Consider the following 15677-nt stretch of genomic DNA (forward strand, 5'->3'; position numbering starts at 1 on the left):
ATAAAAAAAAAGTTTGTGCAGGTAATAGCTATTGTCTTCAAAAGTCTGCATACTGCTACCATATTGGGGAGTATTTACTACAACTCTGAAATCAGTGTTACTCTGAAATCAGCTTTATCGAGTTACATACAAAACTATACCTTTATTTCCCTCTCCCATTATGCCACAAACATAAAATATGTGGAAATAAAGGTACGATTTTGTACATATGTAACTTGAAAAAAGTTAATTTGGAGTTTTGTAGTAATTAGCCCAAGTATTATCTCTGCCGTTGGTGAAATCAGAAACTATAAATTCTATATGATGACCAATAAAAATAATACACCTCTTGTATCCTTCTTCATCGTCAGAGTTAAGTTGGTTGTAGTATAAGCATGTACGTACCTCAGTTTGACGTTATGTTTTATCCCCGTTTGTTTTGTTTTCTTTTTGTGTTGTTGGCCGTCCTGGTGTGCGGTTGTCGCCGTGCGGACGTTGGGCCGACCTAGAGGAGCATGCGCCATTGCTAAACCCGAGGACCGCCCTGGGTATGCCGAGTCATACGGCCAGAACGTCTGCTTGCTAGATATCCTGCCGCCATTTGCCTGCCCGATCATTCTGCCCTCTGCCCCTGCCCTGAATGTCGTGGTCCTCTTCATCATATTTCACATCAACGCAAGATTAACCTTACTCGCTAGCGATTTATTAGTATCAGAAAGTAATAAAATTTCGACTGTTTGGTTTGATGCATTGCGTTCCATGACAAAACAGGTTATTGAAGAAAGGTAGGTTAGATGAAGGAAAAAATACACCTAACCTAACATATTATTTTATCATGTTATGTTTTATCCGATTACCGATTTATTCAGTTTTCTCTGTCGATTGTGGCTAATGCTCTACCAACCACAGTAACCTTTTGTGAAAGTGTTGCATAAACTATGATTCAATCGAAGATTTAATTCATAAATTGCAAAAAAATCGAAAATTTTGTTCTGCTAACTTAACTAGATCCATTTATATATAGATTTTTTGTATCTAACTCATTCTCGTTAATGGCCTTATAATGAACATCTTAAAATTGCTTGATTCAGTCAACTAATGTATTTAGCCTAAAACATAGAAATCGATAGAAAATTGTATTTATGTCAGTCATTTCCACCAATATTGATCGCAATTGAATCTTAATGCGCATTACTTTTGCAAGAATTTATTGCTGAAGTATAGGGTCGATTAACCAACTAATCACTATCAAATTTTGTCAATGAACTAAGTAAATCGAATACACCCATCAAACAGTCATTATTTTACTATTTTCTGAGTGTCCAGCTGTCGAATATATATTTTTTTAAATTTTTATTAGACAGTACTGTATAAAGTTTATCAGTAAAGTTAGTGGTTTATGTTAATCTACGGTTGATCAAGCGAACCTAACTCAACTCATCATAGAAATTATAGTGCTCAATGCCCTGTTTACTGACAAGCATTATTGTAATATTCATCCCACTATTTTGATCTCGCTATTTTTTTAAATGTTTAAATATTACTTAGACATCTTATCTTGGGTTTTTCTAAAGAAACCCATCGACTTTTATGACATCCATTATATTCTCGTTGGAATGCTGTAAGATTAAATGTTTTTAATCCGAAGATTATTTCATAAAATTATATTGATAACATGGTAATATTTGGAGAATTTGATCTTCAGTGTCATGCACACTTGTCACAAATAATTGCTTGAATAACATGGAAAATAATACAAATTTGCTAGTATTTTGGTAAACAGGACATTCACATAACTCCCTACCATTTCATTGGAATGTTGTGGTACATATATTCTTTAATTTGTATGGAATAGACAAACATACCGCTGGCTTCTAACCAATACCTAGCTTTAATTTATGTAAGATGTAATCTAAGGACATTACGCCGGAAGGATGTTTAAAATAAGCATGCTTTATGAAACTAACGCTCTCGGTATGTTTGTATTTCCAGGAATATTACTGTTGTACAAACATGGTCAGTAATAACATTTATAAATGTAATGTTTTGTACAAATATCACATCCTTGATTGCAACCTTTCATCTTGGTTTTGTACAAAATAGACATAATACCGAACTAGCCCTAATGTTTTGGACAAATCATGACATCACCATTGGAATGTTCCATCATTACATTAATTTATATTAATCTCTACATGATTTAATTCCGCTTTTAAATGTTATTTTGACTGCCGCTTTGAATTGTTACTGCTGACACATAAAATCATAACACAATACCTATAACTTTTTATCTTAAATCATAATAATTCTTAATAATAGTTCGCAAATCATTGTCTCTTTGCAAATTCAGTGCAGCATTCAATGTATTTCCTTGATATTTCGATGTGCTAATAATTTATTGTTGTGTAGTTATTTAACTATTGTTAATCGTCACCAGTTTAATCCAAGCACCTAACCAGTAATTTGTTTACCTTTAGGATTATGTATTTTTATTATTATTAATTGTTTAACCCATTCTTCTGACTTCCTACGCCTTCGGTATTTCTTGACCAAAGCTATAAGTTTGCAATATGCGAATTAACTATACAGCCAGATTTCTTGTTGTCACCATTACAATACCATTGCTGTGGTACTTTATACACGTGATCCTGTAATACATTAATCCTGGGTCCTGTAATATGTGGTTCTCTTTATATACCAATCCCGATTCCTACAATACATTTGTTCTAGTTCCCGTAATAGACTACGTAGGGGGGGGGTTTGTCTAGGACTTGGCGGCGAATGCGTTTGCCCACCTGCGTGTGGTGGGCCGGATCGGGAGAGACTGGTTGAGGGACACCCTTTGACCTCTCCAGCCTTTCTTTCTCGATCTATCGCCTTGCACCACAGCGGGAGGGATGGACTCATACGTCTGTCACTCCTGGACATGTTGACCTATTCCAGATTTCTATCCTCCTACCTTTTTTCTTCCCAGAACTTCTTCTCCTTCCTTTCCTTAAAACCCTCCGTACAGTATCCCAAAAGATGACATAGGCCCTGAGGGATTTTTTTCCGAATAAATCGATCCTTGTTTCTGCAATAGACTGATCCATTGCATGTGTTAAGTCAATACAACAGATGATTTAGAATAAGGACGGGTTGTTTTCGAGAATTTGAACAATTCTTCAAATTTCAAAGTTAATTTTCAAGTTCTGTAAAAGATTTTTCATGTTCTGTTATTATTATTTAAGTTTTGTCAAGCAGCTAGCCTATTATGATATAAAACCGAACTTTAATGGGACTTTCACAGAACCAGAAAATGAACGTTGATATTTGAAAAATTGTTCAAATTCTCCGAAACAGCCCGTCCTTAGACAGCTGATCAATATAATAATATTATTCCGATAAATCATTGCTGGGCAAGTAATATCTCAAATGTGAAAAAAAAAAAAAAAATTTCACGAGTGTGATAAAAAGCATTTTTAAAGTTATCGCACACATTGTACCTATCACTAGATCAGCATCTCCTCAGGTCGAGCCGTTCAGAATTCTTTGTATAAAATGCACACTAATCGCATTGCAACGGCATTGCCTCGCTTCGGAACAAGAAATGAGGCAAGGCGGTGCCGATCAGATGACAAGCTGATATGTGTGCAATAAGGTTCACCTTCATTAAAAAAAAATTGTAAATTGATATTTTCACTCCTGTATAATTAAAAAATTTTCACCCTGAAGATTTTACGCTCCCAGCGACAATACATATAATATATTGATTTTTGAAGTAGGTAGGTATTACAATTAAAAACATGTTTTGAAATGAGGGGTGAACAAAAATAAATTACAGTTAGATTTTTATAAGTTTTTATGTTTTACATTTTACTTTTTTAAGAACTTATCAATATTCCTTACTAAAAATTCCATTGATAAGGATATTAATGGAGGCCTTATATTTGTATGGTTAAAAAAAATTACATCTATAAGTCACGCCTTTCAATGATATTTTTTAAGTTTTAATTATTTAAGTTAAAGCTTTATGATATTTTAAGCATTTAAGTTAAAGCTTTATCATATTTTAAAATTATAACTTAATGATATTTTCAACTGTGATTTTTTTTCTAGTTCTTTTGAACTATAAATAATAATTAATATTCCATGTGATATGGTTACAAAACAATATATTTTAGTGCAAATATCTTAAACTTGGTACCTACTTAAAAAAATATTTTTTATGTGACCAGAAATTTTCGTTTTTATACGAGGCGTATCCAGAAAGTAATTGTACTGAATTTTTGTAGCTTACAATTTTTTTTATTGAAACATAAAAATTACATGGTTACCGTAGTACATATGTAAGCTATTTTTCGACATAGTCGCCATTCCTCTCAATGCAGGTGGTGAAGTGGGATAACAACTTTTTGATGTCTTCCTCGAAGTAGTTTCCCGCCAACCCCTTCGTCCACTTCTCCACCTCCCCCTTTACCTCCTCGTCGGTTGAAAACCTTTTTCCACCCATGTACAGCTTCAGGGAGGTAAAGAGATAAAAATCTGAAGGTGCTAGGTCAGGGGAATGCGCGGGGTGGTTTAGGACATCCCATTTAAACGAAGCAAGCAGTTCCTTCGTTGCGTTGGCCGTGTGTGGTCTGGCATTGTCGTGCAGCAGGCTTACTCCCTTTGTCAGAATGCCTCTCCTCTTGTTTTGAATCGCCTTCTGCAATTTTTTTAGGGTCTCACAGTATCTTGCAGAGTTGATGGTCTCCCCTTGAGGCAGATATTCAATCAAAATTATGCCTTGACAGTCCCAAAACACGGATGCCATAATTTTCTTGGCTGAAATTGTGGTTTTGAACTTTTTGGCGGAGGGTGAAGAGGTGAGAACCATTTTTAAACTCGCGATACCACTTGTACATACTCGTACAATTCATAGCTTTATCACCATATGCAGTTTTCACCAAATTGTAAACCTCAAACGGAGGTTTTCCCTTCCAAACGAGATAACGGATGACGCCGCGTATTTCGCACTTGGCGGGAGATTGGATTGACATTTTTCAGGAAACGTGTTGTCGCGTCGACACTTCTCAACGTACTGACCTTGAACCGGTCTCGTTGCGGAGGGGAAGAGTCAGGCTACACGTAAGTGTAGCCAACATGACGAAAATAAAATTCATTCGGTCGTGAGAGCCTCAGTACACTTACTTTCTGGATACGCTTCGTATAACTTTTTTACTGCGCGGAATAACTTTTAATTTTATGATTTCACTTTTTTTCAGTCACAAATAGATTTTATTGATTGATGATTGATGTGAGGAAATTAAACTTTTGCTTGAAATTGATGATTAAATAACAGAATACTTATTTTTACAAATTTGTAATTGTAGCCTTTTGGAGTGAAACAATAATTAATAACAATCTTTTGAATGTAACAAAACAGCTGATATTTGCACAGTACTTGCACAATAACAGTTATAATTCTTACCTTAAAGTTTACATAGCTTAAAAGATAAATATTTTCATAACCCCTTATGTGTACTCAGCTGTAGTAAGTAAAAACACAGTGTCTCCCTTGATACTCTCAAGGAAGACACTGTTATTACTTACCGTGGTAGTTCTGTGCTAGTAGGTAATAATTTGAAAATATAAATATATTTTTCTGTAGAAAAGCAACATGTATTTCAGACAATTAGTATTATAATATCTAATGACTCTTTATTAGACTGCCGAGTATAAAAATTATGAAAAAAAAAATTCTAGCAAAATAATAATTTCTTCAATAGTTGTAAAATTACTTTGTGGTGTCATTTTGATTATGTGTAAGTGAAATTCTTTCTTACACCACTTTTAACTAAAAATAATCTACATGTAGTTTTTGCTGTAGTTTTAATTTTTTATTTTTAATTTTTCACAAACATCTAACTTCATTTAGGGAATAAAATCTTTGCCTCTTTGAAATTCACTTTTATTACTTTCATAGTGTTAGTATTTAACTTTGTTTTACAGTTCCTTGGCCAATAAAGCCAGTGGAGATAAGAAAATGCAATAAAATTCAGGTCATACAGATTAGTAAATGTTTTCATTGTTGTATGATTAGAAAATGATAATGAATACATTTAGCAACAAAACAGCTAATTTCCATTGATTTATTATTGCGATTAAATGCTTTGAATTCATGTTGTATATCTTATTGATACCCCATAAAGTGAATAAGATGTTGGTGAAAATTCAACCAGTTTTTACTACCATTTTGATCAAAGTTTATAATCTATTCAGGTATTAAATTCTTCACTCGAATATCATGAAGTAATTTTTTGGAATACTCAACGCAATAGTAGAAGTAGTATTATTATTCTTATACTAAATCTTTCCCATGAATGATTTGAAAGGGAAGGGGAACGCCTGTTTCTTTGTTCACACATAATATGAAGAAACTAAAACTGGTTATAAGCAAAAGATAATTCATGTATCTCTTTCTAAATTGTTACATAAACTCTTATACCTCGTTTACATAATGCCTCTGCTCTTCTCCCTGCCCTATTGACTCCCCAAAATACTTCTGCGGGAGCGTCGTCGAAGGTAGTGAGTGTTTACATTCTGCTGTGTTTACATTCTGCTGTGTTTACTCCCCAAAATACTTCTGTAGCAGCATCGTAGGTAGTGAGTGCTTACATTCTGGCATATTTACTCCCCGAAATTGTTCTGTGGCAGCGTTGATGGTAGGAAGTGTTTTCATTCTGCCGTATTTACTCCCTAAAATACTTCTGTGGCAGCGTCATACGTTAGTGCATGTTTACATTCTGCCATATTTACTCCCCTAAATACTTCTGTGGCAGCATCGTAGGTAATGAGTGCTTACATTCTGGCGTATTTACTCCCCGAAATTCTTCTGTGGCAGCGTCGATGGTAGTAAGTGTTTTCATTCTGCAGTATTTACTCCCCCAACATACTTCTGTGGTAGCGTTGAAGGCAGTGAGTGTTTACATTCTACCGTATTTACTCCCCTACATTCTTATGTGGTAGCGTCGAAGGCAGTAAGTCATGTTCTTCTCTGTCGCGCGCTCGGTGGCAACTGAGCCAGAGAACTTAATGTAAACACTCACTTACGCTTGCGCTTCTGGTGTCTTCGACTTTTGCGCAAATCACCAATGAAGAGAGTGTCGGGCAGCGGCAGTATTTGCACTGCCCACTTTCCTGCTCACTGCCACGGAAGAAGGCATAATGTAAATGGGATATTACTTTTTCTACTTCTAACTACGGTTTTAGAAAGAAATCAATAATTATTAAGAGTTTTACCATGCCCCACTTTAGAAAGAATTTCGCTTGAGCATCTGTTTGTTTGATCAATTTTGCTTTTTTCAATTTTCGTTGCAATAAATATAAAAAATAATTTTAAGTGTGAATAGAGAAAACTCTCTGGTGTTGTGAGTCAGATTGGACGTAAAATTACTGTCTTAAATTGTTTAAAAATATGTTTGTGATAATGTGTGTAAAATAAAACAACAATAAATAAGTAGGTTAGAATTCAATAAATATTAATTCCACAATACTAAGTATGTTTTAATTAATTTATCCTGCATTGTAAAATATGTATCACATTCCATCAAACATTTTGTGGCCGTGCTTCTATTGATATGCAATATCCAAAATCATCCAATAAAGCCCTTTTTAGCTTTAGTTTCTGGTTACGTACCTACCTATTTATTTACTCTAATTTAAAAGATTCAGTTTTTCAAATATATGTTTTAATATTTTCACGGACAATGGCTTTAAATTGGTTGTTTTTTTAGAGGATTAAACTTTGTTTTGCCTCCTCCTTGAGCCAATGTTTCTGACAGTCATCATGTCAGCAGATTTCAACACAGATGACACATGAGACGCTTTAACCGGTAGGAGCCGGCAAGAATATTCAATAAATAAAAATACATTTTGTTAAGGCCGATATGAAGACAATACCATACTTGATAAAGTGACATTTTGATTTTTGTGTCTAACCCAGTAGAAGTAATATCCAAGGCAAAATGAATGTATAAGGTCGACACCGCAATTGCAGTGCTTCATGGCACATTCTTCAGCACTGCAATTGCAGGGTCCGGCTCCTAAGGATTAAGAAATGCTGACGCAAGCAGGAGATGAAAGTGCAATTGTAAAAACAGAAAATTGTGATAATTATGAATAGGGTATTTTCACTGTTTTTTTTTTTATTCTCGAAACAATTACAATAATGAAGATGTTTTTATTTTAATGAATAAATTTTCTGCAACAATTTAAAATGTGCCATTTTTGATTCGCTGCCAAAACTTTTTATTTGTGAATTCGGCGGCATTAATCTCGCACCGGGCGACGTTGGTGACAGCTGCCTTACCAAACATTGGCGTTTTCTATGTCATAATGACGTTATAGAAAGTTGGAAACGTTTCGGAATGTGCAGTTTTAAATTGTTTTTGAAATCAATAAATATGAATCAAAATGACTTAAATATTTTTAGTACGATAAGGTAGGTGATACATTACGCTATACCCGTCATGGCTCGGTCTATTTCAGCATACCTCGTGCCATACACTACCAATGTGAATGTATGGCAAATGATACGCTGAAATAGGCCAGGCCTCGAAATTTCAGCGCGCTTATAGGCTTTATCATAAAAAGAAAAATAACCTTTAAATCTTCCACACATTTTTACAGATTTCATAGTAAGTGAAAATACCCCATTTAATATTATTGTCCTAAAAGTAATTTGTTCAGAAACACATCATCTTTGGCGTGGTAATGTCGTATCCATGGAATGAGAAGTCCTTAGTTTAGACTGCCATATAAAGGAATGGATGTTTTATGTGTTTTTGTCTGCTTTTTCCATTTCCCTTGACCAATCTCCGCAAAGTACAAGGTGAGTTCCTTTACATTACACTTTATTCTAAAATATGTACATCATTTAGTGTTGATGTTGTGGCAACATAAATAGTTATTATCCAACAATGCTTTTGCAAAACATTTGAATTTCCATGTGGATGTTGTTTATTAATTTGATTTTACTTTAAAGTACCGACATAATAGTGTTGTGTTTTTATAAATTTAAAAAAAAGAGAAGAAGTAGATAATACTAATATCTAAACGAAACATAAAATAGAACAAGACACAAAATACAAAGGTTATGATCACAACTGGGAATCGAACCCAGGATCTCTGTTCTTCCGGGACAATGCCTTTAAACGCTCGGCCATTGAGACCTGATTATTTTTATGTCATTTTTGTCAATCTCATATCTCAATCTTAGAATTACCAAAATGAATGCTCTACGTCTTAAAATTATTTAATCAATAATTTTTATTATATTTTCATTATCATAGATAATTTCCTTTTGTATATATCTATGTATACATAAAACTATTCTTTTGGTACTTGTAGCATTATTACAAAGTATTTTGAGTCTAGTTGAGGGATGTGTAGATAACAATAATACATTTTTTCTTTTTATTTCTTATCACAGACAATGTCTTTCTGTAATATTTATTTACAAAAAAACTTTACCTTTTTAAGTCAAGTTGTAGTATGTCTCAGAATATTTTTTCTCTTCATTAATTTCTTATTGCAGATATAATATCTTTCTGGGTTACTTTTTTTAAAGTTCTTGAAATATATATATATTTTTTTTGTATTTTTTTTTTGTAATTTATCATGTATAAACTGCTTTATTAATGGGAACCTAATTGGTTTATCTTACATTATTTCACGCTTATTATTATATTAGTATAATATCTACATAAATAAAAATGTAAATGTACAAAACCTTAAATCTTCACCGATTGCTTTAAAATTTTGACACAACGTTGCATTCGAATACTCCTGTGTTTTTATATACCTATATTATATAGATGTCACCTGTGGCAGGTAAAAACATGCTTTTTAAGAAAACAGTGCCACCTATTGGACAAACATGCTTTTTTGAAAAACAGCGCCATCTGTTGGACGTAAAAGCAACGCGTGCTATTTTTTGTCTATTTGCACAGACAGGCTGAGCTACAGCAATGCATGGCGGGGTACAGCTAGTTATATTATGTAACTGTTTGTTTCCTTAATATCTAATTTCCATTTTTTTTTAAAGTTGTTTCCTGTTAGGTTTAGATGTATTAGTATTATCTTCTTTGATGATTACATTGATGGATGTATCTTTCAAAAATTATTCCACTAAATTAAATTTAAAAAAAAATACATTTTTGCTTAATAAACAAATAAACATATTCCAGATGTGCTTCTGCTAACATTTTTATGATTTTGCCTGTTGCTCTATAACAATTTGCAGTTCTAAAATGTGAATAAAAAAATTGTGAAATTGAATAATAGCTAGTCCTTATTGGTCATTGCTGTAAATAATAGGCACATAAAATAATATTTATTTTTAAAAAACACCAACCTCTACGCCATTTAACATATACACGGTGTCCGGAAACTCGTAGTACAAGCGGGAAACTGGAGAATCTACACCACATGGGGAACCCAAAAAAACATAAAGTTTTTTGATTTGAGCATTTTCAAAAAAAAAAAAAAACCAAAAAAAAATATTTTTCGGCTATTTTAGGGTTAAAGTTTTTTCTGGTGTTTAGGGTTGAATAACAGATGTTTTAACCCTGCAGAGCAGAAATATTTTATGATTACACCGGGTTAAATGAAGGGTGATTTCAAAATAATGCTTCAAATCCGAGTTTCTTCATTTGTTTTACTTTCAAATAGTTTTAATTAGTTGGGTACTTTGATCTTCAGTAATAATTTATAAGAATTTGATTAAAAAAAAAAAAAAAAAAAAAAAAATCAACTTCAAACTCGATTTACTCGATAACGAAAGCTCAAATAAAAAAAAAATATACTACAAAATCGACTCCAAATGTGATGTAGATTCACCAGTTTCCCGCTTGTACTACGAGTTTCCGGACACCCTGTATACATACACTGCTCATCAAACTGGTAACATCAATCAATCAATAGAATTACCGTGCTGATATTTTACCGATATCCCCACAGTACATAGCATTATTATTTTGTTTTTAACCCCTTTGGTTAATTTGGTCGTTTTTGTTATGTCTCCCTTACTGTCATGGTTAAAAATATGATATAAACAGCGCTAGAAAGAGAAAACCCCACGCTTTATATTCAAATCTAGAAGTTAACCACAGAAGAATTGAAATGTACGCCTCTATGAAACCAAAGGTTCCGACCGCAATTTGAGAAAAATTTATGAAACTTTGTGAATTTTTATATGAAACGAAAAAAGTGTGGTAACAATCATGTTTGTTATACTTTTTCATTATTAGTAACTTTAGTTCAGTGTTTAGACAAAAAAACATAAGTTTTCTAAACTTTTTTTATGTTTGCAATAAAAAATTTAATATATCTAAAATTATATGTTTTTTTCTAATTATTAAATTTAAAAGCGTTTTTAGTTTTCAGAATTATTTCATTTATTTTGATTTTATTGCGAAGCGGAAATACTCAGACCTTCTGACAGAATATGCCAGAGGCCTGCGGAGTTAAATCACATTACCGTTAATCCTAGTTAGAAGATGTAGAAGTTGTATTTATTTTGTAACACATTGCTCCCATTGTAATTAGTTCATGACACATTCCCCATTTCTGTTCTGTGAATAGCCCTCCCACGGATAGACAAGTATTATTACTATGGTAAGATGACCTATGTATTAAATCACAAAATATGCATCTCACCGTCAGATTGCTTTGTTCTTTTCGCAAACCTATTTAATTCATCTCATAATCAATATGCACCCACAAAACCATTACATATTTTACACAAACTTATCTTTTTTATTTTTGGCAAAGTTTGTACATGATATAGGTATAAAGTATAATCTCACCCGATAGTTCATTATTAATGCCTCTTCCTTAATTTTTTAATCGTTTATCCTTCTTATGTGATATACAGGGTGTATCGGCACGTACCAGACAAACTTTAACCAGCTATTCCTTAGCACATTTGGAGTAAAAAATGTTATGGGCACTTTGCTGTCCGGTAACATTTTTTTTTAATAAAAAATTTACTATTCATATTTTCACCACATGTCACCAATGTTTTATCCTTTGTCAAAGTTTGAAAACCCGTCTGGCAATATTTTGTTCGAGTTTCGTTGAATAACGTACGTACGTACCTACGTTGGCGCGCTTTTACAATCACAACGAAATGGCACAGCACCATTCGTCTCATTTTTAACTATTATTATTTAGTGTGTACGAAAGAGCGAGGATACTTTTTGACGCACTTGCTAATAACAGCTGTTGAACGCGAGAAACAAGGCAAATGACAGTGACGGAGTGTGGATTTTTTTATTTATTTTTTGTTTTTAATGGAAAAAAAATGTTACCGGACAGCAAAGCGCCCATAACATTTTTTACTCCAAATGTGCTGAGGAATAGCTGGTTAAAGTTTGTCGGGTACTTGCCGATACACCCTGTATATATTTTTTTTAACTTTGTATTCTGATGAGGAAACCAGAAATAGTGATTTTTAAAAAAATAACCCGTAAAAAACAAAGTTTTTTTACTATAATATAGCTTTTTTCAATTTTCGACCTAGTTGCGCCATCTCTTGGGCCAGCTAGTAGACAATTCCAAAGCTTATATTTTGTTTTACTGAGCATTGAACCTTACTCCCAGGGCCTAGCTCTTAAACTGTTGTGAGCTTTTAAAATGTTTTTACAACAAACAAAAAATGATTTGATAGAGGATTGAACCTTCCTCCCCAGGGACAACTGCGCCAAATCCCTATTGGGTAGGACTGACATTTATTTCATATATTAATAATAATAATAATAATAATGATTTATTGTCTTCTTTTCTTAGTAACATATAGATATAATGATATCCTCACTGGGATCTCCCGTGCTGAGGATTTCATTTACATATTATAATTAAATGTAATGTAATCAATAATAATAATGTAATTATTATTAATTAATTAATAATAATTATCCTGCTGTAATGTCGTCCATTACAGAGAAATGCATATATTGTCGACAAAAGTTAGCAAAGAATGCATTGTCATTCGTACGAGTTAATCTGCCGAGTTTCAGCTCGATCGGATGTCGGGAAGTGGGTTAAATTCTACTTCCGAGATTTGCATTAATTAATTTACGAAAACAAAATTGAAATTCAATTAGATGTATTTGAAAAATATTGATTATTTAAATATAAATAAATAAAAAAATTGTGCAATTAAGAAATTCAACCCTTCACTTTGATATATCTACGTATGGGTAAACATAATGTACATTATAATATAAGCGTTCATAGATGGCATTAATTTATTTATTTTATGAAAATACACATTTTGCAAGTTATGTTTTAAAATATTAAGACAAATTATTTGTTTACGCCCGTACATACATATGATTAAATAGTTTGGTCCATACGGAAAAACTCAATTCTTTCAAGAATGGCAAAAATATACAAATGCAATATTGTATCGGTGATCAATCCAATATGATATGTGTCGATTATAATGCACGTTACGTTTACCTTAGTTTGGTTGCAATTCGTTATGTAACTTTAAACATGCTGCCATGACAGATTGTAGCGAAAAATTATAATTTTTTTAAATAATCATTATTTGATGTAAATTTTAATATATTTTTTAGTTATTCTCTTTACTCTTTACTCTTCTAAAATTAATAAAATACAATGTACAGGGTTTTTCAATAAGAGGTGTTATTTTGAATAGCCCGCTATTTCGGTAGATTTTGCTTTTGAAGCTGTCATTTTTTGACATCTGACAAGTAGAAACTACGCCATTAATAAAAATGGAACAATACACGCTTCAACAACGCATTGAAATTATTAAAATTCACTTGAGTGAATCAAATGCAAATCATCTTGAGTGATGAGACCCATTTCCACCTCGGTGGCTTCGTCAACAAGCAAAATTGTCGCATCTGGGGCTCGGAAAACCCAAGAGTTATTGTTGAAAAGCCTCTCTATCCTCAACGTATGACTGTTTGGTGCGGTTTATGGTCCGGCGGAGTGATTGGACCTTACTTTTTCGAAAATAAGGCTGGAGCAACAGTTACGGTGAATGGATTGCGCTATCGAGAGATGATTAATGATTTTTTATGGCCGGAATTGGATGGTATTGATCTGGACAGCGTTTACTTTCAACAAGACGGGTCTACGTGCCACACAAGCAACGAAACCATTGATCTTTAAAGATTGAATATCAAAATAACACCTTTTATTGGAAAACTCTGTATTTCAATAAATCTTAATCCTTTTATGGTTATTTAGCTAATTAGTTATCAAACATTGATTACTTAAACTTATTAAATGCTAGCTTAAGTCCCCAGCGTTCCCGGGCTTTACACCGAATACGTCGAAATATAATTTAGTCAGTGACCTTTCTCTTGTTTTGAAGGTCGATTGTGTAAAATCTCATTAACCTCAGAAAAATCAAATCCATGCTGCCTCTTCTGTATATAAATAGATTTTAATATTAAAAATGCTTTATGACTCTTTATAGATCAGCATTATATGAGATCAGCCATATATTTAAGAATATAATGTGGTTTCTGTTGCTCATTATGGCATTTTTCCTAAATATATATGAAACCATTATAATTCCATTGGTGCTTATTTTTTCGTCAAATTAAAGAATCACTCCGCTGAACAAAATATAATAAACAGGAAAATCAATTAAAATGTTAATATAAATAATTTATCTTCTTCATTTTTGTTTAGTTTCTATTTAATTTCTCAAAGCATTTTTGCTGTATTCAATTTAATAAACCATTGATATAGAAAGCACAAGCTTCACATTCACATGTTGATATAATATATAATAAACATAAGATTAAAAGCACTAAGGCTGGAAATAGTGCTAAGTTTACCGTCGGTCCACCGACGAGCGTGACACTACAGCTCTTCATTCATTCGACTTACATTTATTTTCAGCCTAAATAATTTTTTCCATTTCTAAAATGCAATATTATGTTTATCATATTATTATCACAATGGAATTCCACCACAAATTAAAACATAAAGTAGCAATTTCTATAATCACATAGCATGCAGTGTTGTTGTTGGGAGTGTGATGGTGGACTTCGAGCTTTCTCTATGGATGGTCTGTCATAATATTAGTAAACGGAACTGTTACCTTTTGCAGCAGGAGATCCCAACGCCTGGAGACTGGGCCGGATAGAGGAAGCGGATCACGAGACTCAAGTCTAATCCACAAGTTTTCCAAACACTATATCTAAGCAACATAACCTAGCTAACATAATCTAACCTAACCAGTGTTCAAACTACTAAAATCGTTCAATTATTATTATTCTCTTTCGCAGTTTCAATCCTAAATACTCATAGGCTGTAAGATTTCCTTTGAAGCTAGCTTTTTCTTGTGACTTCTTGCCGTTATCGTGAAATGTATTGCATAAGCTGATTGACAATATTGTTTGAAAGAATTAAGATTAAGTTGTGTATGTAACTAATTATATTGTAAAGCGAAAGATACCTGTAATGCCGTAATATTACTCTAATATTTGGCCAGCATAGAACAGAAGCCAACCAAGTGACTTTTATTCAAAATTAATGCCATTTTTGCCCATTACATACATCTCCCTATCAGGGGTACCTAACTGTGATGGTCATTCTTATCCAACCTTGTCTTTTTTTCGGCTCCTGCTAACGTTGCAGTAATTTTTAAATGTGGACACATTTGTGACATCTAATAGGTCCGT

The 15677-nt window shown here is 32.9% G+C and overlaps 1 protein-coding gene across 2 annotated transcripts in view; it reads left to right on the forward strand.

Annotated features, from left to right (window-relative positions):
• LOC149419800 (popeye domain-containing protein 1-like) overlaps positions 1-15460 on the forward strand; it is a 157592-nt gene extending 142132 nt beyond the window's left edge. The window contains exon 6 of one of the 2 annotated variants that reach the window (XM_089637034.1): positions 15104-15460. In XM_089637034.1, coding sequence (XP_089493160.1) covers positions 15104-15168 — 65 coding nt within the window. In that variant the 3' untranslated portion in view covers positions 15169-15460. Of the gene's footprint in view, positions 1-488; positions 2244-15103 lie in introns of those variants that run through there. The other variant, XM_089637033.1, reaches the window with a different exon arrangement.
• The last annotated feature ends 217 nt before the right edge of the window (positions 15461-15677 follow it).

This window comes from Hesperophylax consimilis, chromosome 11 (genome assembly GCF_061612785.1).
Source record: "Hesperophylax consimilis isolate HC1 chromosome 11, BYU_Hcon_1.0, whole genome shotgun sequence".
Lineage (NCBI taxonomy): Eukaryota > Metazoa > Arthropoda > Insecta > Trichoptera > Limnephilidae > Hesperophylax > Hesperophylax consimilis.